Source organism: Equus asinus, chromosome 13 (genome assembly GCF_041296235.1).
Source record: "Equus asinus isolate D_3611 breed Donkey chromosome 13, EquAss-T2T_v2, whole genome shotgun sequence".
Classification (NCBI taxonomy): domain Eukaryota; kingdom Metazoa; phylum Chordata; class Mammalia; order Perissodactyla; family Equidae; genus Equus; species Equus asinus.
Genome location: NC_091802.1, coordinates 14,606,343 through 14,630,495, shown reverse-complemented (window position 1 = coordinate 14,630,495; position 24,153 = coordinate 14,606,343). Strand labels below are relative to the sequence as shown.

The 24,153-nt window shown below is 40.4% G+C and overlaps 2 protein-coding genes and 1 pseudogene across 9 annotated transcripts in view; 1 reads left to right on the top strand and 2 right to left on the bottom strand.

The window, feature by feature from the left end:
- CYB5D2 (cytochrome b5 domain containing 2) overlaps positions 1–3,106 on the top strand; it is a 37,759-nt gene extending 34,653 nt beyond the window's left edge. The window contains exon 4 of the mRNA XM_070482554.1: positions 2,018–3,106. Within this exon, the coding sequence (XP_070338655.1) occupies positions 2,018–2,093 (76 nt within the window). The 3' untranslated portion in view covers positions 2,094–3,106. The remainder of the gene's footprint in view (positions 1–2,017) is intronic.
- The window catches only part of ANKFY1 (ankyrin repeat and FYVE domain containing 1), an 89,621-nt gene that overhangs the window by 17,247 nt on the left and 48,221 nt on the right, over positions 1–24,153 (bottom strand). For 4 of the 8 annotated variants that reach the window (XM_044744288.2, XM_070482552.1, XM_070482549.1 and 1 more), the window contains 8 exons: positions 12,063–12,267; positions 10,537–10,605; positions 10,118–10,317; positions 6,313–6,410; positions 3,104–3,332; positions 2,046–2,144; positions 1,652–1,805; positions 722–893 (listed from right to left, as the gene is read on the bottom strand). In XM_044744288.2, coding sequence (XP_044600223.1) covers positions 722–893; positions 1,652–1,805; positions 2,046–2,144; positions 3,104–3,332; positions 6,313–6,410; positions 10,118–10,317; positions 10,537–10,605; positions 12,063–12,267 — 1,226 coding nt within the window. The remainder of the gene's footprint in view (positions 1–721; positions 894–1,651; positions 1,806–2,045; positions 2,145–3,103; positions 3,333–6,312; positions 6,411–10,117; positions 10,318–10,536; positions 10,606–12,062; positions 12,268–24,153) is intronic. The other 4 variants (XM_044744291.2, XM_070482553.1, XM_070482551.1 and 1 more) reach the window with 1 other exon arrangement.
- LOC139039959 (histone RNA hairpin-binding protein pseudogene) lies at positions 13,443–14,197 on the bottom strand (annotated as a pseudogene).

Genomic DNA, 24,153 nt, shown 5'->3' with positions numbered 1-24,153 from the left:
TGGCCTCGGGTTTAAGTTCAGTGCACTCTGCTTTGGTGGCCTGGGTTTGGTTCCTGTGCGTGGAGCTACACCACTCTGTTAGCAGCCATGCTGTCCTGGCGGTCCACATACTAAAAAATAGAGGTAGATTGGCATGGATGTTAGCTCAGGGCGAATGTTCCTCAGCAAAAAATAATTAAAATCTGCTTCTGCGTAAGTTCTTGCACTAGGTTCTGTGCGATGGGTTTGGGAAATACAGGAAAGACATGTTTAATTAATGCCTTCTAGAACTGTGTTCTAGAAGGGACAGAAAACACACGGAAGTGCATGCACACACACGCATAAGCCCCCAGTAATACATACCTGTAATTAACAGGCAATTTCTTTTTTTTTTTTAAAGATTTAATTTTTTTCCTTTTTCTCTCCAACGCCCCCAGGTACATAGTTGTATATTCTTAATTGTGGGTCCTTCTAGTTGTGATATGTGGGATGCCGCCTCAGCGTGGCTTGATGAGCGGTACCATGTCTGCGCCCAGGATTCGAACTGACGAAACCCTGGGCCGCCTGCAGCAGAGCACATGAACTTAACCACTCAGCCATGGGGCCAGCCCTTGCTCATCCTTGACCCAATTTGCTCCTTGGCAGATCTCTTGCTCTTGTGATTGCAATGTAGGCACTAAATCCATCTCTGACACAAAATATCCCCATGCATAAACAGAGGCTAAAGCTGAGCTTCTCTCACCAGCGTGGATGCGATGTCCTCTAGATTATTTGCCAATGCGAGCCACAGAGGAGGGTTCCCCTTCTCATCTGGCACCGACATGTCAGCTCCTCGGGTGCATATGGCATCCACCACCAGGGGAAGCTGATTTCTGATGGCCAGCTGAAGGGCTGTCTCCCCATCCTGGGTCCTGCTAGGACATGAACACCAAAACCAACATTTGTAGCTGAAGCCAAATGACAAAGGGTGCCCTTTTGGGCACTCCAGAGGCCAGAATCCACTGTATCCCTCAAACACACTTCACTCACATTCATTAATATTCTTTCAGAGAAATTTAACCTGTCAATAGCATCTGTCCCTTCTACCTTTTAAAAAAACATAGCCATGCCATCCTATTGCACCCAGAAAATTAACTGACCAACATCCAAGTGTTGAAATCCTACAAGTATACAGCTGCTTTAGTAGCATCTTAATAAAATGACACCCCAACTACCCACTTGACAAAACACTTCTTTCACCCACAGTCATTCAGGGTCTCTTGCCATTGGAGACAAAGATAAATTCCTTTGAAAATATAAAAACAATAAAAATTTAACTCTATACTTTTTTCTCCTCAAGTTTTTTTGATAGCCCATTTGTTGGAATGTTCTTCGCTATAACTGAAATTCCTACTCAAATAATTGATTTAGGATTATCCTGTTTAATGAGACGTGCAATATTGTGCACTAGTTTTGAAAGGTTCAAACAAGCGCAAAGTATAATTCCCCTTCTCCATCTCATGAGTCCACAATTATATTCAGTTACAACATTGTATTTGTACTTCTTGAGGGTCATTGTTTCCCTTCCTTTATTTAAAAAGGAACAAAAACATTGTCTACAGGCAATGCTATGCTTTTGAACCATCTCAATTAAATGTGACCTAGTGTTCAGTGGAGAGCTGTGCCGGCCCACCTGATGTTTATATCCGCCTGGTGCTCCAGGAGAAAGAGCGCGCTCTTGCTGTCCTGGCGCTGCATGGCCATGTGCAGCAAGGTCTGCCCATCCGACATGGTGTCATTGATGCAAGCCCCAGAGCCCAGCAGCTGGGCTGCGATGGTGTGCATGCCTGGGAAATAAACAATGCAGGCTTAGCTTTGCCCACTGCCTCAACATCTTACTACAACATACATTCCCTCTCAACTTCTCAAAGCCAGCAGTTTTCTGCTGGATATGACAGTCTTAACCCAAACAGAAAGGTTTACAACCAAATGATTAGCTCCAACCCTCCACACCTCCCTCTCTCTCTCATCTAACCTTCTGCCATCTGTCTGTCTGCAGGCGTCAAACCCCTCTGGCATCGCCTTACCAGTCCATAATGCCAGGCCCAGCACAGTCTGGTCTCGGGAATCCTTGAGGCTGAAGTCCGGAATAATTTGCAAGTTGTTGGTGGCATGAAGAGCATTAGCTAAATTTTTTAAAAGGAAAAGAACACTTGATTTCACCATCCCATGGATCACACTTAAAGTATTCAAGAGAATAAGAGCTCAGTGTCAAACTGACTAACTGGGTATAATTCGATCATTTCTATACAAACAGAACTGATAAATTTTATGGGGAGTGGAAGCCCAGAAATCTGATATTTTGGACCCAAGTTTATGGGGGAAAATGAATGTTTTTAAAGCTTAAAACACTGAATCTTCACAAAAGGAAACCAGATTCCACTATGGAAATACACATTAATTACTAGATTACTGAAAAGAGGATCAGAACAGTGCCCTGGTGATGTTTTCCTAACACCTACTTCCTACCATCTTACAACTCCTGTGACGACCAAGAACAAGGCACTCTACTTAAAACCCCACTTCCTTCCACAAGCACAGTGCTAAAAATGCAGGCCTTAACAAGGATGCAGGCAAGAGTAAAAGAAATAGCAGGACAGAACAAAGAAAAATCTGAGGATGACTTTCTGAGGAGAATGGGCCTGCCCTACCGCGCGGGCTTCCCTTGGCCCCTCTTTGCAGCTCCTCTCTCATGGTTCTCCTGCCAGGGAGGCTCAGAGGCAGAGGAGAGGACTGACAAGCTCGTGGAGGACTGCCGCAGCAGAGTTCTCCAAGACAGTGCTCATGCCAGGGCAAAGCTTTGCCTGACCTACACCAAAACAGCCTAGGGAAACACTCCAAAGTAAGAGAGAAGTAGTCAAAGGTTCTAACACCTTAACCCAACAGGTGAGATGGGCAGGCCCTGTTCTGAAAATGTACACAGGGAAACACAGTAGTCAGGAGCCAGACTATAAGCTTATCTGGTTTGAACTGAAAGGACTTTTTGGGTAAGAAAACTCACCAATGGAAGAAACATCAGCTCTGTAACTACTCAAAACGACTGTCTGAAGCTCCAAGTGATGGGCAGTAATTCCCAACTACCTACCTTTTTGCTCCAGAATGACGGAGACCACGTCTGGATGATTATAGGCAATTGCCATGTGCAGCGGCGTCTGCAGAGAGACCCTGTCCACGGAGCTGGTCAGAGAGGCAGGCTCCTTTGGCAAAGGCGGAGCCTCCTCTGTCTGCAGGTTTGGGTTGGCACCTTGCTGCAGGAGCTCTGCAGTGAGGCTGGCCAGGCCATGCCGACAGGCTGTGTGCAATGGGGTTTCTCCCTGAACAGAAACAAGGGGCCCAAATCAAAGCACTTTCAGAGGCAGGGAGTTCCCTTCACAAAGGGATAATGACAACCCAAGTGTTGAAACCCAGCTCCCTAGCTATCTGTCACAGCCCTTGGCTCACCCCGTCACCCGCTGGCCTCCAGGACTTTTGTCCCACTCTGCCTGGCCTCTCCTTCCCTTTCCCCTGTGCCAGCATCCTGTTTCTTTAACGTCTTCCCAAGCACCCTCCAAACGCCCCTGGCTCCTCATCTTCTGCATTTCCAATGACCTTCTTAACCACCTTTCACTTTGTTTTTATAATTATTTTGCTAATTATAAAAATGACCTATGATTAAACAACAACAACAACAGATGACCTCCAAGTGGCATTAAAATCAGCACTGTAGAAAGTGGCAGAGCCTCACGCTCACGGCCCCGGAGGGAAGCAGGGCCGTCAGTGTAGCCATCACTGCTCTTTAACCCCCACCAGCACATCTCGGCCTTGTTTCTTTGACCTGCTCATAGCAACCTCACCTTGAACTCTGGTCAAGACTTCCTTCCCCTACTTTTTAAAATTAAAAACATTTTAAATTGGTATTACAGGTACTTGATTCAATATTCAAAAGGTCCAAGAATATACAGTGAAAGTAAGTTTCCTCTCACACCTTGCCCCTACCACCCGATTATCCTCCCCTAAGAAACCATTATTACCAGTTTCATGTGACAGAATATTCACAGAAAGGCACATACACGAGTGGATGTATGTGATGCGTGTACGTGTACACACGCACCCTTCCCACCCACCCTGCATGGAGCTGTTTCATAGTCACGGTGAGAGCCCTCACAAGGATGTCCTCCTCCTCCTCAGGGCTCCCTTCTGCTCCTGCACATTCTCCACATCCTCACTGGGTGTGCTTATCTACTCCCATGACTTCCCCCACTATCTACAAGCAGGAGACTCTCAAACCCAGATCTCCAGCCCTACTTTTGCATCCAGTTTTCCCACTGCCTGCTAGATATCCTTGCCTGAGTGTTTTAAAAGGAGTATAACAATCATGACATTGAATTCACTCTCTCCACAGCCGTCCTCCTTCCTGGCCAGTTCTCTCTCTCTCTTCATGGGTACACTACAACAGTTTTAACACCTCTCTCGCTCTTGCTTCTGAGAGCCACAAGCAGGTATGTCCCATTGACTGTAATTTTGTAATTCCTCTAAAACCTGCCCCTTTGGATCCAAATCCAGTATCAGAGGTCAAGACAAGCCACTGCTTGTCTAGATGACTCCCACCTGGCTCCTGCTTGGGCCTCAATGGTGCATCCACGCCAGCTATCCCAGGAAGCTTTCTCAATTGTAGAATGATCGTACTGCTTATCTACTCAAAACCCTCCTATGCATCTTCTCTTCCCATAGGATAAAGTCCAAAAACCCTAAACCAGCATTCCAGACCCTTCTCCAGTGTCGCTCTTACTTGCTTTCAAGTCAGGTTTCCTCTGCGCCTCGACATCTTAGGTTTCACCCAGTTTTTCTATGAAGGGTATCACAGAAGGAACAGCTGGTAGACAATGACAATGTGGGTTCAATGTGGGAGGAATTTTTTTTTCTTTTTTGTGAGAAAGATTGTCATTGAGCTAACATCCATACCAATCTTCCTCTACTTTTTTTATGTGGGAGGCCACCTCAGCATGGCTTGACGAGAGGTGCTAGGTCTGTGCCCAGGATCTGAACCTGTGAACCCTGGGCTGCTGAAACGGAGTGCACAAACTTAACCACTCAGCCACCGGTCTGGCCCCAGGAGGGATTTTTTAAGTTGGGAGATAGAAAAGCATGTCTGTAAGCTAACAGAGATGAATAGTGGGCAAAATTGATGATACAGGAGAGACAGACAGACAGACAGAGGCAGAGACACGTAACAGTAGGAGCCACATCAAGAAACCAGCTCCTAGTGTATACAGGGACATGCCATCATTCCAAGTGGAGAACGGGCCATGTGTGGGTCTAAGTGCAGATAAACAAGCAGATTTAATGGTGCAAAGAATGGCAATGCCCTCTCCGCTGAGTTTCCCAGACACTTTGTGTATCTCATATCCCAAGCTCACTGTTTCCTGCCTTGTCCAGAATTGTTGAGAGTGTCCAACTACGCATTCTAGTATCCGAGTTTTAATACTGGCTCCATTACTTATGAGCCACTTAACCTCTTGGAACCTCAAGGTTCTCTACCCTGAAATGAGGGTTTTATAGATGTCGACAATGTCTCTTCACCACGTGCTACTTCTAGGTCCATTATGAGGATTAAATGGGATAATATCCTTAAAGTTCCTAGCACAAAGTAGTTGTAAAATAAATGTGATCCTAAAGATAAGTACATCCCTCATCTGAAAATAATAAAGTAAAATAACTATCATTTAGAAGTTAATGTTCTAGATATTATACTATACACACTTAAATATATCGTTTCTTTTTATCTTAACCAGACCCTATGAAATCAATATTAACCTAATTTTATAGATAAGCTAACTGAAGCTCAGGAAGGTTAAGTAATGCGCCTAAGACCACATATGGTGGGCTGGGAAATGGAAAATCTCGTAAAACCAGGAATGTCCGACCCCAAAGGCCATGTTTTACCCCTAACACTATACAGTCTACCTTGTTAGCTTGAGATACAGATTTAAAAAGCACTCACATAGGAAAAACTCAGCAAATGTGAAATGTTATAAGAAATTAAGACGCTGTTACGGTAGGTTTTTGTGTACACGTTTGCTAATCTCTACTAGACCATCAATCCACAATATGCTTTAGGAAACAGTGGCTGAATGAATCAATCACCCAATATTTGAGGATAAAAGCATCTGTTTCACTCTCGTTTTTTAATCATGTGCATGTATTATTTTGAAAAAAACTGAAAAATGAGTCCATTCTTCTTTTTTCCTTACACATCCACCACCGCCATTTCTTCCATAGACCAAAGCTGCTGCTGGGCTGCCCTGTCACACTTACCCACTTGTTTCTGTGGTTGACGTGGGCACCATTGGTTGCCAGAAAAAGAGCTGCTGCCTCATTTCCTGCTTCAGCTGCCTGCTGTAGTAAGCAATTTCCTAGGAGAAAATGGGCATACTCATTCTTCCATTTGCATAAAAATGAGGGCAAGTTCCACAGTGCACCACACCCTGCCCTTCCCCACCATCTTTCACAGTTGACAAGCCCACAGCAGAAGCAGGTACCATTTAAGTCCACACAGTCCTTGTATGTGGACAGAGAGACTATAGTGGATGAGCCTGGGCGGAGCAACAACTTGGTCTGGAAGTCGGGAGACAGCCATTCTTCCCTGGGTTTGCCACCAGGCACCACCCAGGACCAGAGGTAAGTTATGTCTCCTTAGCGGGGTTGGGTTAGAACACTGTGCCTCAACAGCAGTGCTACTGACATTTGGGGCCAAATGATTCTTTGTTGTGAGGGGTCTGTCCTGTACACTGTACGATATTTAGCAGTACACCTGGCTTCTGCCTGCTAGATGCCAAGAGCACCCCTGACCTTGTTGTGACAATCAAAAATGTCTAGATGTTGCCAAATATCCAGCGGGAAAGTAGGGAAGGTGGCTCCTGTCTGAGAACCTATGGGCTAATGACCATTTTGAAGACATCGTGAGCTGAAGTTCTACCAGAAAACACCCCTTAACACTTCGGTTTTATTCCTAGGACCTTAAATACGTTTGTTCTTGGCTTAGAAATGTTTTCCGTAGCAGTATCACTCTTTTCTAAATAAAAATCTTGGAAAGAAAAAAACAAAATTTGTTTCTTCTTTTCCTCTAGAAATGGTTTTAGCCCTGGAGCAGTGTTTCTCTTTCTGTTAAAATCCATTTCCTTTTTGGATAAACACAAAATCTCATGTGCTACAGCCATTCTACTTGAAACTCAAATTAAACTAAATACCAGGACTAAAAACAAGGTAAAGAAACGGGACAAAGCACTGCTTTGCTTTCATAGCATTTTTTCCTTTTCTCTCCAAGGAAGTGATTCCACCCTTAGCTGAGTCATTCTAATTGAGAGACTCCTAATGAGAGGCCCATTTTCACTTCAGTAGTCATCAAGGGTACACACGACCTAAATCATATACCTCCCTATAGAACAAAGGTAACCCGTGACTGCTAAAATGTGACTGAAATGTTGAAAAACAGGGGACTAAGGTTATTACATGTATAATGAAAGATGGAACAAGGAAAAAAAAAATCCTGAACTTGTATTAAAACAAAGTATAGAAAGTAAAACTGGCAGAGCTAGAAAGAAAAAATGGACAAATCCATAACTACAGTGAAAAATTTTAATATACATCCCAGAAATTGACAGATCAAGCAGTCCAACAGTTAATAAGAAAGTTAATGAGTAAGATTTGAACAGCATAATGAAGAAGCTCGAATTAAGGGACATAGAGCGTTCTGCGTTCTACAATTGAAGAATGCACATTCTTTTCAAGTACATGTCAAGCGTTTATAAAAACTGGATCTGTTAGAGTCTAATATTCAAGTCCTAAATATCAAAGAACCAATCTCTCACATGCCACACTCTTATACGCTATTAAATTAGAAATCAGTAAAATTATGGCCAATAATTAACACACATTATCAAATTAAAAGCAATTTAGTAACCATCTCATTTCCAGAAGGTCTTTAGTCTAAAACACAGTTCTTCCTGTACTTCCCTTCCCATAGTACCACTACTTTTAGTTTATGTCACCCAGAGGGGTGATTTCATTTGACTTTTGTTTTAAAGAAGTTAATTATTGGGGCTGGCCCCGTGGCCGAGCAGTTAAGTTTGCACGCTCGGCTTCAGCGGCCCAGGCTTTTGCCCGTTCGGATCCTGGACGCAGACATGGCACCACTTATCATGCCATGCCGAGGCAGCGTCCCACATGCCACAACTGGATGGACCCACAACTAAAAATATACAACTATGTACCAGGGGTCTTTGGGGAGAAAAAGGAAAAAAATAAAATCTTTAAAAAAAAAAAGAAATTAATTATTAACTTCTTTTAGGGAAAGGGCTGTTTAACATCCATCTTTTTTTGGTTAATTCCCCTCATAAGTGGCACCCACCCATGCTTTATACATTGCTAGTAATCAGTACTGAATTATATGGGATCTCTTCCTTAAAATATCCCCAGGTTTTACTTAGTCAGATCAAGGAAACATTCACATTATTAAAACAGTGATTCTCAGGGTGTGGTCTGTGGATTTCCGTGGGATCCTGAGAGTCTTTCAGGCGGGTCCATGAGGTCAAAACTATTTTCATAATAGTAATACTTGATGTTATTGCTTTTCCCCACTGTGCTGACATTTGCACTGATGGTGCAAAAGCAAAGGTGGATCAAACTGGAGAGCCTTAACACAAATCAAAGCACGGGCCCCAAAGTGTACTAGGAGCCACTGTATTCTTCACCACCATGCACCCAGTCAAAAAAAGAGCCAGTTTCACTTAAGGCAGGCCTTGATAAAGCAGTAAAAATTACTAACTTCATTAAATCTAAACATTGAATACGTCTTTTTAAAAGTCTATGTGACAAAATAAGTATGCATAAAGCCACATTTGCTGTGTACCAAAGTACAATAGCTGTCTTGGGGGGAAAAGCAGTTGTGTCATTGTTTACGCTGTAAGGTGAACTGCAGCTTTTTTCACAGAACATCAAATTTTTACTTGAAAGAATGACTGATTAATAAACTATGATTATTCAAACATGAGTACTTGGCAGATATTTTTTTTTGAAAATGAACAAAGTAAGCCTGTCTCTTTAAGACAAACAACTGGCAATATTTGTACCGAATGATAAAATTTGATCTTGCAAGTGAAAATTAGAATTTTGGAAAAATTTTATCAGCAAGTGTGACTTTAACAGCTTCTCAATACTGAACGACTTTTCTGATGAGATCAGCGGTGATATTAACAAACGTGATTCTCAAATAAATGAACATTCGGAAGATCTGCAGAACTCAGTAAACCAACATTTTCCAAATGACTAAGGCATGATGTTACAAAATCACGCACGGAGCAGAGATCCATTCAAAGCACAAACAGACCATAGATGTTAATATCAGAGAGTAAAAAAGTTCACTATTATGGTTTCAGATTCCACACTGCAACTAACCTCAAAGAAACTATCACTTGATGAATTTTGCTTGCTGTGGTATCAAAGAAATATATCCACAATTATCTGAAAAGGCTCTTAAAATCCACCTCCCTTTTCCAGCTACATAACTGTGTGAGGGTCTATTTTCCTCATATACTTTAACCAAAACAACATATCTCAAAAGACTGAATACAGATGCAGATAGAAGAAACCAGTCACTCTCCCAACTCAATTTATTTTGAAAGTCATTCTTTATAAGAAATGTTATATGTTAACATATAAGGGCTTGTTATTACTAAATTAATATATCTCTTAAATTTCTCAGTTTTAATTTTTCATATGGTAAATATCAAACACACAACCCACCTAAACAAAAAGCTCTTTGGGATATAATTTCTAAGAGAGTAAAAGGAGCTCAGAGACCAAAACGTCTGAAACTCACTACACTAAACAAACGGCAGTGTTTTAGCTTTATTAAAGGATTCAATTCGGAGTCTGGCTAAATTTTTTGAAGCACAAGATCAAAAAAAATAAACTCAGGCTTTTACCACAGTTAAAATTAAGTACAAAATCACTCTCATAATAGTATGCCATTCAGTCTCTAAATTTTTGGGAAAAAACACGGACACGATATTTCACGGAACCTCCAGACTCGAGCGTTAGTTCTTAGGGATCTGTGCTTTACCTGTTACTGTATCAGCTGCATTGGTGTTGCTGCCACGCTGAATGAGTCTGGCTGCAAAGCTGTTTTCGTCAAATGAAGTTCCATTTACCACGGGGAGGTCTTCGAAGGGGTTTACGGACTGGTCGGAGGACACGGTGATGTACTGCACTGCAAGCCACAGGGCGGTGCTGCCCTCATGATCTTTCAGTTCTAAATCTAACCTGAAATAACAAAGCCACGTGAACTGCCAACAGTCTTCTTCAGACACTGTACTGCCAATACTCTCACTCGTTCTCTTTATACTTTTTGAATGAGAACTTTTTGTTTTAATTTTACGTATTAAAATTTATAACACTAAAAGACATTTCGAAAGAATTATTTTTCCCTCACAAGCCCACCCTCACAACTGCTCTTTCATTTCTCCATGTATCCCTACGTACTGTTTACACTGCAGCAACTGATTGAACACGTATTCATTCCTGGCCGTGATGGACAAGTGTAAGGGAGTCCTGCAGGATGAAAAGGAAGAGGGGTCAATTCAGGACAGGCCCAGGCCGGTACTGCTCCTAGTGGGAGGCGACTAGAATCCTAGACAGGATCACCATCCGCAAGAAACTCCACCCTTCTGCAACAGTGTCTTTTTCTACCCTGGCAAGCAGTTTTCCAAAACCATGACCACGTATTAAAGAATGAAGATGGATTTGCTTATATATAGTTACCATTTACTCAGTGGCCAAAAGGACAAGAATTGATAAAAGGAAGGGATATAAAATGCTCTCCAACCAAATTCTGACCCTTCCTGAGTGTGTATAAACTCATGTTTTTAAAACAGCAGTTTCTGCCATAGGTATGCATATTTTCCCTTACCTATCATACACAATTCTGAAAAGAAATTTTTTTCTCCCCATAATTCTCTGCTATACTCAAACACCTTCAGGGTGGCAAGAGATAGGCAGTGATTAAAGTGGCATTTAACTGCTCTTCACTGCTTTTATTCAGCCTTTGAGTGCCGTGAAGGAGACTGCCACTGCAGAGCATGGGGACCCCAGCGGCATCTGTCTGAGAGGTACAGACTTCCAGAGTTTACTGCAGTTGGAGGAAAAAAATGAAAGAATCAACAGAAGAAAAAAAATGGATGCAATTAGGTAGGGAAATAAAGTAATTATCACATGATATTGAGAGTTCACGGAGATCCATCTTATTTAAGTAATTTATCCTTCACATAAATCTATTTTCCTATTCTGACAACTTCACAGAACTCTTTTCTTATTTTTTGAGAGGGTTTTCAAAGGTATAAAATACTGAGCTGCTTTGATGAAAAGTGGGTCCCGTTTGTTGGTGATTCAGGAGGCTTAACCCCCCTTCAGTGCTTCCCACGCTGCTGTCCCAAAGACAAGAAGCCCTTTCTTAGATTCTAAACCACAAGGAATCCTCAACTAAATATTTCTGGGAAAGGGCAAAAGGAACAGGACAGCTACTGTCAAATATGCAGAGGGCTGTGCCGTAGGAGACAGCAGGCTGTGCAGACAGAGTCGTCTGAAGTGGGAGTACTTACAAGAAGGTAGAATTGGGTTTAATACAGAGAATTTCCCAACAATAAGACTTCATGGAAATAGAACAGGTTGCCTTGAGATAGTGTAACCCTCTTCAAAGCATCCAAGCAACGCTAACAAAGCTGCTGGAAGAAGGTTCCCTGGGAAGAGTTGGACCAGATGACCACTCTGAAGATGCTTAAAAATCCAAGGACCTCAGTTACCCAGGATGGAAATAGTTTCTTCAAATGCTTCTGGCCTTAGCTGTGCCTCTCATTTGCATAACAAATCAATGTTTGTGTCTTCAATAAAACTCAGATTGAATAATGCTGAACTAAAAGACATGAAGAAGTCCCTGTCCACCAGTCACATGCCACTATAAAATAACATTCTGAGATTAGTGCTAAGAGCAGCCTATCTGTTCCCCAACTTACCTGCCCTTGTTGTCCTGCATGTTGGGGTTGGCACCAGCCTGCAGGAGGGCCTCTGCAATCTGTGCCATCTCAGACATCACATCTGCTGAGTGTTTCTTTGAACTGTACAATGCCACAAGGTGCAATGGTGTCTCCTGGGCACCCAATGTAGCAGCATTGACATGGGCCCCACTCTTAATGAGGAAAGTGGCAGCGAAGAGATCTCCTTGAAAAGAAACAATAGAAGAAATGGTCACATACGAGACCACCCAGGGCAAGCTATTCTGGCCAATGCTTCCTCAAAAAGGCACCAGCAGGGGCCGGCCCCGTAGCCTAGTGGTTAAGTTCAGTGCGCTTCACTTCAGCAGCCTGGGTTTGTGGGTTCAGATCCCAGGAACAGACCTACACCACTCATCAGCCATGCTGTGGCAGTGACCCACATATAAAACAGAGGAAGACTGGCACAGATATTAGCTCAGGGCTAAACTTCCTCAGCAAAAAAAAAAGGCACCAGTAACTATAGACAAAGAAGAGAGACAACAGGCACGTCTAAAGTGGAACCTCTTGGGACACCTGTTAATGGAAATTCATCATCAAGATCATGAAGTTATAATTTAAATTCAAAATGGGCCTTTTCTGACAATCAACCCTCAAAAAGGGTTCCAAGATTCCTCCCCAACACAACTTGTCTCCCTCTCTCATCTCCTGGCCACATCTGCACCTAAGCTACGCTTACCCCCAACCTGCTGTACTTGCAGACAGGTTCCTGTTCAGAGCAAGACCATGTCTAATTGATTTATTATCATTACAAAGATTCTCTGAGTTTCTCAATCTCATTACATACAAATATAACAGTCTTAAAAAGAAGTTTGTAATTGAGTATTTAATAAAGAATCTGTACACATTACCATTTACAGAAAATTCACATTAAATTAATTGGTTGTAAAAACAAAACTTCTTTCTGAGTCCCTTCCATTGCCTTAACTCTTGGAGCAGTACAGGCAGAAGAGTCTATCTAGGACTACTTACAAATACCAAATTAAGACTGAATAACTTACATAAAATCCCATAATTTCAACAGCTCAAACTATCATCTTTGACTATTCCATGTTCTGTATGAGGGAAAAAAAACTACCCTGACACCTTGACAAAAGGTCAAGAATTAACTTTTTGCAAAGATATTAAAGGTATACAATTCTGAAAATACTCTGTCAGATACAAGCAAAGAAAAGCTGACTCTAGATTGATTCTGTGAATATGTGGTTAAATTCAGAACCAAGCAACCTAACAGGCGGCAATTCCATGTTAAAAATACTATGGAAAACCAGTTAAAGTATATTTGTCAAGTTAACTTGGAGGATGATAGGGATTAAGCAATTAAGTTTGTTGTAAAATTACTTAAAATTCAATATTCCTTGGATTTAGTTCCATTTACAATTTAAAACATGCAAAAAAACTCACTATACATAAAATTAATGTTTCCTAATAAAATAAGGCACGATAACAATGCATCACAAGATAATGAATTATTAACAAAGAAATCATCCAGTTATAAACGCACAACGCCTACTCTATAAGGCATTCCATCTAGTTGGGTGAAAGCAATTGTTTCTTTCAGTGGCCTCCAGGTGGCACCACTGAGCTCATGGCCTTTCAAATCAAATTTATCCTTTCCTGGTCAGTCCACATGTCTCATTTTGATAAGTGTGTCAAAGTACACATCTAAGTCTTCCCAAAAGCTCATCTGGGATTCAGAGGTACTTTCTGTAGATTCTGTCCCTTTCACCAAGATCTACGGAATGAATTTCTTGCAAATTACTTCCTTCTTCAGGTGGAAGATCCCAAAGATGCAGAGCAATCTCCCAGGTTGATTTGCTGGCCCCATGGTCCTTGACCCCACTTCTTAAATTTGCTGGAGGTCTTGGGATGAATTCCAGGCTGTTGAAGGTGCCGTGGAACTTCTTTACTATATCGATCATAAGCAACGGTGTTGTCTCTATAGCTGGTCTGTCTTTGTCTTTGCATCAGGACACTTTTGTCTATGTCTAATTCTGTTAGCATTGCAGATGCACAATCCTTTGAATCACAACTTCCAGATGATGGTTTTCTCTTACAAAGTCACTTATAAGTTTTCTTTTATATCTTGCAATAGCATTTCATCTTCTTCAACTATACTTCTGCAGTATAAACATCTAGAATTTCAGGAGTGATGGAGCTCTCAAGTCTGTTGTCAGTACAGTCATGTGCCGCATAATGACGTTTTGTCAATGATGGACCACATATATGATGGTCGTCCCTTAAGATTAGTACCATATAGCCTAGGTATGTAGTGGGCTACACCATCTAGATTTAGGTAAGTACACTCTGTGATGTTTGCACGATGACGAAATCATCCAATGATGCCTTTCTTAGAATGTATTACTGTTGTTAAGCAACACATGAGTGTATGCCTATGCTCATTTTCATCTGAATATGTGGGTTTCCTCAGGTCTTCTGTGGACATGGAATTTCAAAATCACCTAGTTTTCAACAATTCCCACCTGCTCTAACTTTTGTCCAAGGGACTATCTTGCTAGAGAATGTGAGCTCTGGCATTAAGGTGGCTAGGCCACCACAGGCCCCTCAGATGTTGATTGGTCCATGTCTGATTTATTTTTGTATCCACTACTGTCTTGTACAAAATAGGCACCAGGGAAATGTTTGGGAAGGAAATGGATTCACTGGTCAAGGCTGTTAGGTTACACTTTAACATACTGGTTCTAATTCCAGTCAGTTAGAACTTTAGATAACTTAAGACTTCTCTGGCCCCTTCCGAAATATTTTCATTCTTCTGCCCCCAATCTTTTCTTAGGGGGTGGGGGAAGGTGCAATCTTTACACACATCATGTGCAAAGGATCAAAGCTTAGATTTCTTTACAATAGGATGTTGGATGAGCTCTGAAAGCAACAGGTAACATGCATACCAGGGGCCTAGGCTGCGTCAGGCCTTTGCTATCTGTATATACATACACATAGTAGGGTTCTCAGTAGAGCCTTAATGAGTAGTAGGAACAAACCCCACAGAGATTCAGTCTAGGAGAAAATATGGAAAAACAACACATTAGTAATAGAATAAGATATCCTAGAGAAAAGTCACTTACATTCTGGAAGTGGAAAGAAAATTTAGAATTATTAGGACAGAGTGCCTTAAAATGAAAACTCTGATATATAAGATACTGGGAGAGAGGTGGAATATGGTTTCATTACCCTTAAGCTTGGCATATATTCCACACTAAGAGATAAACAGATAGCAAAACAAGATAGGTCAATGAAAACTTATAATATAGTATACATGCGGAAGATAAACCAGGCAATACTGCACAGAGAAATAAGAGCACAGGAAAACCTACCAATGGCTGGATTCAGATGGAAGGAATAAAAAAATTTTCTATCTTAAGCCCTCTTAAAAGGATTATAGCTTTTAGATTAGATTTCCTTTATTAATACAAGCCAATTTTTTTTTACTTATACATACATACACATATGCACCTCACACAAAAAATTATTTAGGAATTATTGGAAATTGAAAATTGATAATGTTTTACATTAAAAGAAAGTCAGATGGGTACACAATCTAGAGGAATAAGATAACTGACATGAAAGGTGCTGAACAAAAGTGGGGAACAGAGGACACCAAGAGCACCACGTATAAAGTTTGTCATTAAGAAAATTTCTAATACATTTAGAAAGATTTCCACCAAAAACAGTTAAAAACTGGTGCTTAAAACTTTCAGTTACTTCATCACTTCATGCATTGAGACTGACAGGTAAATGAGGCATTACTATAATGACTTGTCCACATCAAAACATTCCTAACAAGAGAGGTGGTAAATGGCAGGGTGAGCTGACCCGGGATTTTCTCCCCTCCAAAATACAACAAAAGATTGGAAGAACTGAATTTCAGAGAATAAACATAATGCCAGCTCGTTAGAGACCTACAATACCAAGAAGGTGGAGATCATAAACCTTGCTTACACCCTCGGAGGCGCTGGAATGGTAGGAGAGAACGTCGCTCCCTCCCCTAGAGTCTGCGATCGCTGCGGCGGGGGTCGGGAAGGAGCGGGGGAGGGGCCGCGCGACCGGGGGATCATCCAGGACTCCTGCCGCTGATTCAGTGGAGACCCGCTGACGGGGGGGGGAAAGCTTCCGACCGTGGGGAGCCCATAAATCAAGGGCTTTGGGAGATCAGAGAACAGAACTGATCTGAACCCAGACCGGTGCATGTGAGTAACATCTCCCCCCACACACACCCCCCCGCAAAGCCAGTGGGTGCAGCCATCTTGCCCCACGGCGGAGAGCTCATAACACGCTGCTCTCGACCCCCATCTAGTGGCGACAGGCTGTAACTGCCACTGAATTCTACCACCATGAGAAAAAACCGCTCCTCTACCATCCAGCAATTTATAAAAGCCCCAGACCAGAAGGAAAACAATAAAAACATAGAATTAAGTCCTCAGGACTTGGAAGTAGGTAAACTAAGTGATAATGAGTTCAGAGCAGCTATAATCAAAAAACTCAATGAGGTAGACAGAAAGAGAAACAAGCCGAGTTCTGGAGTTACTTCACAAAAGAGATTGAAAACATAAAGAAGAATCAAACAGAATTACTTGAGATGAAAAACACAATGGACCAGATAAAACAGAATACGGATTCCCTGAATGCCCGTGTAGACAACATAGAGGAGAAAATTAGCATAATCGAAGATAGACAGGCTGAATGGCACCAGACAGAGGAAGAAAGAGAACTAAGAATTTAAAAAAATGAGGAAAATCTCCGAGAGATAATGGATTCAATGAGGAGTAAGAACATAAGGATCATAGGAATTCCCAAGAATATGGAAAAGGAAAATGGAGCAGAAAGTGTGCTTAACGAAATTATTGAAGAGAACTTCCCAAATCTAGGGATCGACGGAGAAATGTGTGTAGAGGAAGGTTTTAGATCTCCTAGATTTGTCAATGTAAAAAGACCTACTGCAAGGCACATAGTAGTAAAGTTGGCAAAAAGGGAATATAAGGAAAGAATACTCAGGGAAGTAAGAAAAAAAAAGAGAATAACCTATAAAGGAGCCCCTATCAGACTGTCAGCGGATTTCTCTACAGAAACCCTACAAAGTAGGAGACAATGGAGTGACATATTCAAAGCTTTAAAGGATAAAAATCTTCAGCCAAGAATACTCTATCCAGCAAGAATTTCCTTCAGATATGAGGGAGAAATTAAATCTTTTCCAGACAAACAAAAGTTAAGGGAATTTGTAACCAAAAACCCTCCATTACAAGAAATCCTCAAGAAGGCTCTCATACCTGAAAAAAGAAAAAAGGGAGAAAGGGGACACAATCCACAGACTAGGGAGACCGATGGATAGAACCAGAACAGGATAGCAAATATTCAATTATAGCATTAGGGTAAAGGTAAGGAAACTACCAAAACAAGGACGATCTTAGCACTCTAACTACCAATTAATAACACAAGTTGGAATAAAAAATGAAAATAATTATTTAGGAGGGGAAGAGCAAAGGGTCTTAATCAGTATTGGTCAAGTAAGTAAGAGACCACCAGAGAATAGACTATATTATACACGAGATTCTAAATACAAACTTCAAGGTAGACACTAAAATAAAGTACAGAACAGGGTCACAAATCATAAATAAGGAAAAATCTAAGAAACCCAGCATAAGAAATCGCAGTATTAAATGGGTAGTCTAAAGCAAACAGGAAAAGAAATGCAGGAAAACAAGATAATGAGCGACAGATTAACAGCACTAAGTCCACATGCATCAATAATCACTCTCAATGTGAACGGATTGAACTTTCCAATAAAAAGACACAGAGTGGCAAAATGGATTAAAGAACACGATCCAACAATTTGTTGCCTCCAGGAAACACACCTCAGCCCCAAGGACAAACACAGACTCAGGGTGAAGGGGTGGAGGACAATACTTCAAGCAAATATCAAGGAAAAAAGGGCAGGTGTTGCAATTCTCATATCAGACCAAGTGGATTTCAAAATAAGACAGGTAAAGAGAGACACAGAGGGACAATATATAATGATCAAAGGGACACTTCATCAAGAAGAAATAAAGCTTATAAATATCTATGCAACCAACACAGGAGCACCAAGATTCATAAAGCAACTATTAACAGACCTAAAGGAAGATGTTAAAAACAACACAATAATAGTAGGGGATCTCAACACCCCACTCACATCAATGGACAGATCATCCAGACAGAAAATCAACAAGGAAATAGTGGAGCTGAATGAAAAACTAAAACAATTGGACTTAATAGACATATACAGATCACTTCACCCTGAAAGAGCTGAATACACATTCTTCTCAAGTGCACATGGAACATTCTCTAGGATAGACCATATGTTGGGAAACAAGGCAAGCCTCTACAAATTTTTAAAAATTGAAATAATAACAAGCATCTTCTCAGATCATAGTGCTATAAGGCTAGAAATTAATTACAAGAAAAAAGCTGAGAAAGGCACAAAGATGTGGAGACTAAACAACACACTACTGAACAAGCAATGGATCATTGAAGAAATTAAAGAAGAAATAAAAAAATACCTGGAAACAGGGGCTGGCCCCGTGGCCGAGTGGTTAAGTTCGCGCGCTCCGCTGCAGGCAGCCCAGTGTTTCGTTGGTTCGCATCCTGGGCGCGGACATGGCACTGCTCATCAGACCACGCTGAGGCAGCGTCCCACATGCCACAACTAGAAGAACCCACAATGAAGAATATACAACTATGTGCCGGGGGGCTTTGGGGAGAAAAAGGAAATAATAAAATCTTTAAAAAAAAAAAATACCTGGAAACAAATGAAAATGATAGCATGCCATACCAACTCATATGGGATACAGCAAAAGCTGTATTAAGAGGAAAATTCATCGCAATACAGGCACATCTTAACAAACAAGAAAAATCCCAAATAAGCAACCTTAAAGCACACCTAACTGAACTAGAGAAAAAAGAACAAATGAAGCCCAAAGTCAGCAGAAGGAGAGAAATAATAAAAATCAGAGCAGAAATAAATACTATTGAAACGAAAAAGGCAGTAGAAAGGATCAATGAGACAAAGAGCTGGTTCTTTGAGAAGATAAATAAAATTGACAAACCACTAGCCAGACTTACAAAGAAAAAAAGGGAGAAAGCTCAAATAAACAAAATCAGAAATGAGCGAGGAGAAATAACAACAGACTCTGCAGAAATACAACAGATTACAAGAGAATACTACAAAAAACTATATGCCAACAGAATGGATAACCTAGAGGAAATGGATAAATTCTTGGACTCCTACAATCTCCCAAAGCTCACCCAAGAAGAGGCAGACAATTTGAACAGACCAATCACAAGGAAAGAGATTGAAACAGCAATCAAAAACATCCCAAAGAATAAAACCCCAGGACCAGATGGCTTTCCTGGGGAATTCTACCAAACTTTCAGAGAGGATTTAATACCTATCCTTTTCAAGCTATTCCAAAAAATTAGGGAAGATGGAACACTTCCTAACACATTCTATGAGGCCAACATCACACTGATACCAAAACCTGACAAGGACACCACGAAAAAAGAGAACTACAGGCCAATATCACTGATGCACATAGATGCAAAAATTCTAAACAAAATTTTGGCAACCAGAATTCAGCAATTCATCAAAAGAATCATACATCAGGATCAGGTGGGATTCATACCAGGGACACAGGGATGGTTCAACATCCGCAAATCAATCAACGTGATACACCACATCAACAAACTGAGGAATAAAAACCACATGATCATCTCAATAGATGCAGAGAAGGCATTTGATAAGATCCAACAGCCATTTATGATAAAAACTCTGAACAAAATGGGCATAGAAGGAAACTACCTCAACATAATAAAGGCCATATACGACAAACCCATAGCCAACATCATACTCAATGGGCAAAAACTGAACGCCATCCCCCTGAAAACAGGCACAAGACAAGGATGCCCTCTATCACCACTCTTATTTAACACAGTACTGGAGGTCCTGGCCAGAGCAATCAGGCAAGAAAAAGGAATAAAAGGAATCCAAATAGGGAGGGAAGAAGTGAAACTCTCGCTGTTTGCAGACGACATGATCTTATATACAGAAAACCCCAAAGAATCCATTGGAAAACTGTTAGAAGTAATCAACAACTACAGCAAAGTTGCAGGGTATAAAATCAATTTGCATAAATCTGTAGCATTTCTATACTCCAGTAATGAACCAACAGAAAAAGAACTCAAGAATACAATACCATTCACAATCACAACAAAAAGAATAAAATACCTTGGGGTAAATTTAACTAAGGAAGTGAAGGACCTATATAATGAAAATTACAAGGCCTTTCTGAGAGAATTGGATGACGACATAAGGAGATGGAAAGACATTCCATGTACGTGGATTGGAAGAATAAACATAGTTAAAATGTCCGTTCTACCTAAAGCAATCTACAGATTCAACGCCATCCCAATCAGAATCCCAATGACATTCTTTACAGAATTAGAACAAAGAATCCTAAAATTCATATGGGGCAACAAAAGACCCCGAATTTCTAAAGCAATCCTGAGAAAAAAGAACAAAACGGGAGGCATCACAATCCCTGACTTCAAAACATACTACAAAGCTACAGTAATCAAAACAGCATGGTACTGGTACAAAAACAGGTGCACAGATCAATGGAACAGAATTAAAAGCCCAGAAATAAAACCACACATCTATGGACAGCTTATCTTTGATAAAGGAGCTGAGGGCATACAATGGAGAAAAGAAAGCCTTTTCAACAAATAGTGCTGGGAAAACTGGAAAGCCACATGTAAAAGAATGAAAATTGACCATTCTTTTTCACCATTCACAAAATAAACTCAAAATGGATCAAAGACCTAAAGGTGAGACCTGAAACCATAAGGCTTCTGGAAGAAAACGTAGGCAGTTCACTCTTTGACATCAGTATTAAAAGGATCTTTTCGGACACCATGCCTTCTCAGAGAAGGGAAACAATAGAAAGAATAAACAAATGGGACTTCATCAGATTAAAGAGCTTCTTCAAGGCAAATGAAAACAGGATTGAAACAAAAACACAACCCACTAACTGGGAAAAAATATTTGCAAGTCATATATCTGACAAAGGCTTAATATCCATAATATATAAAGAACTCTCGCAACTCAACAACAAAACATCAAACAACCCAATCAAAAAATGGGCTGGAGACATGAACAGACATTTCTCCAAAGAAGATATACTGATGGCCAATAGGCACATGAAAAGATGCTCATCATCGCTGATCATCAGGGAAATGCAAATCAAAACTACACTAAGATATCACCTTATACCCGTTAGAATGACAAAAATATCTAAAACTAATAGCAACAAATGTTGGAGAGGTTGTGGAGAAAAAGGACCCTCATACACTGCTGGTGGGAATGCAAACTGGTGCAGCCACTATGGAAAACAGTATGGAGATTCCTCAAAAAATTAAAAATAGAACTACCATACGATCCAGCCATCCCACTACTGGGTATTTATCCAAAGAGCTGGAAGTCAGCAATCCCAAAAGTCCTATGCACCCCAATGTTTACTGCAGCACTGTTTACAATAGCCAAGACATAGAGGCAACCTAAGTGCCCAGCAACAGACGAATGGATAAAGAAGATGTGGTACATATATACAATGGAATACTACTCAGCTGCAAAACAGAACAAAATCATTCCATTTGCAATAACATGGATGGACCTTGAGAGAATTATGTTAAGTGAAATAAGCCAGCGAGAGAAGGATAATCTGTATATGACTCCACTCATATGAGGAATTTAAAATTATGGACTAAGAACAGTTTAGTGGATACCAGGGGAAAGGTGGGGTGGGGGGTGGGCACAAAGGGTGAAGTGGTGCACCTACAACATGACTGACAAACATTAATGTACAACTGAAATTTCACAAGATTGTAACCTATCAATAACTCAATAAAAAAAAAAATTCCTAACAAGATAGTGAACAGAAATAAAAAGGAACTCGAACAAGACAAGGGTGCCCACTCTCATCACTCTTACTCAAGATTGTACTGAAGGTTTTGGCCAGAGCAATTAGGCAAGAAAAAGGAATAAAAGGAATCTAAATAGGAAATGAAGAAGTGAAACTCTCACTGTTTGCAGACAACATGATCTTATATATAGAAAACCCTAAAGAATCCATCAGAAAACTATTAGAAATAATCAACAACTACAGTAAAAGTTGCAGGGTACAAAATCAACTTACAAAAATCAGTTGCATTTTTATACTCTAAGAACTAACAGAGAACTCAAGAATACAATCCCATTTACATTCGCAACAAAAATAATAAAATATCTACGAATAAATTTAACAAAGGAGGTGAAAAGATCCATACAATGAAAACTATAAGACATTATTGAACGAAATCGATGATAACATAAAGGAAAGATATTCCACGCACATGGATTGGAGGAATATACACAGCTAAAAAGTCCATACTGTCCAAAGCAATCTACATATTCCATGCAATCCCAATCAGAATCCCGATGACATTCTTCACGGAAATAGAACAAAGAATCCTAAAATTCATATGGGGCAACAGAAGATTCTGAATAGCTAAAGCAATCCTGAGAAAAAAGAACAAAGCTGGAGGCATCACAATCACTGACTTCAAAATATACTATAAAGCCATAGTGATCAAAACATGATGGTAATGGTACAAAAACAGACACACAGATCAATGGAACAGAAATGAAAGCCCAGAAATAAAACCACACATCTATGGACAGCTAATCTTTGACAAAGTGGCTAAGAACATACAATGGAGAAAAGACAGTCTCTTCAATAAATGGTGTTGGGAAAACTGGGCAGACACATGCAAAAGAATGAAAGTAGACCATTATCTTATGCCATACACAAAAATAAACTCAAAATGGATCAAAAGGTAAGACTTGAAACCATAAAACTTCTGGAAGATTATAGGTACTACACTCTTTGACATTGATCTTAAAAGGATCTTTTCGAATGTCTGTCTTCTCAGACAAGGGAAATAAAAGAAAGAATAAACAAGTGGGAATCAGACTAAAGAGTTTCTGCAAGACAAAGGAAACCAGGATCAAAACAAATAGACAACCCACCAACTGGGATAAAATATTTGCAAATCATATATCTGACAAGGGGTTAATCTCCATAATATATAAAGAACTCACACAACTAAACAACAACAAAAAACAAACAACCTGATCAAAAAATGGGGAGAGGATATGAACAGATATTTCCCCAAAGATGATATACAGATGACCAATAGGCACATGAAAAGATGTTCAACATCACTAATCGTCAGGGAAATGCAAATCAAAACTACACTAAGATATCACCTTACACCTGTTAAAATGGCTATAATCACTAAGATAAAAAATAACAAATGTTGGAGAGGGTGTAGAGAAAAGGGAACCCTCATACAACTGCTGGTGGGAATGCAAACTGGTGCAGCCACTACGGAAAACAGTATGGAGATTCCTCAAAAAACTAAAAATAGAACTACCATATGATCCAGCTATCCCACTACTAGGTATCTATCCAAAGAACTTGAAATCAACGTTTCAAAGTGACTTATGCACCCCTATGTTCATTGCAGCATTATTCACAATAGCCAAGACATGGGAGCAACCCAAGTGCCCATCGACGAATAATTAGATAAAGAAGATGTGGTACATACATACAATGGAATAATATTCAGCCATTAAAAAAAAGGACAAAATTCACAACAACATGGATGGACCTGGAGGGTATTATGTTAAGTGAAATAAGCCAGACAGAGAAAGACAAACACCAGATGATTTCATTGTGGAAGATAAACATATGGACAAAGATAACAGTTCAGTGGTTACCAGGGGAAAGAGGCTGGGTGGTAGGCACAGGGGGTGAAGGGCAGCACTCATATGGTGATGGATAAGTAATAATGTACAACTGAAATTTCACAATGATGAACTATTATGAACTCAATAAAATAAATTAATTAAATTAAAATTTTTAAAAAACCCACATACAATTTTTCTTTCAACATAGCTTCCTGACAG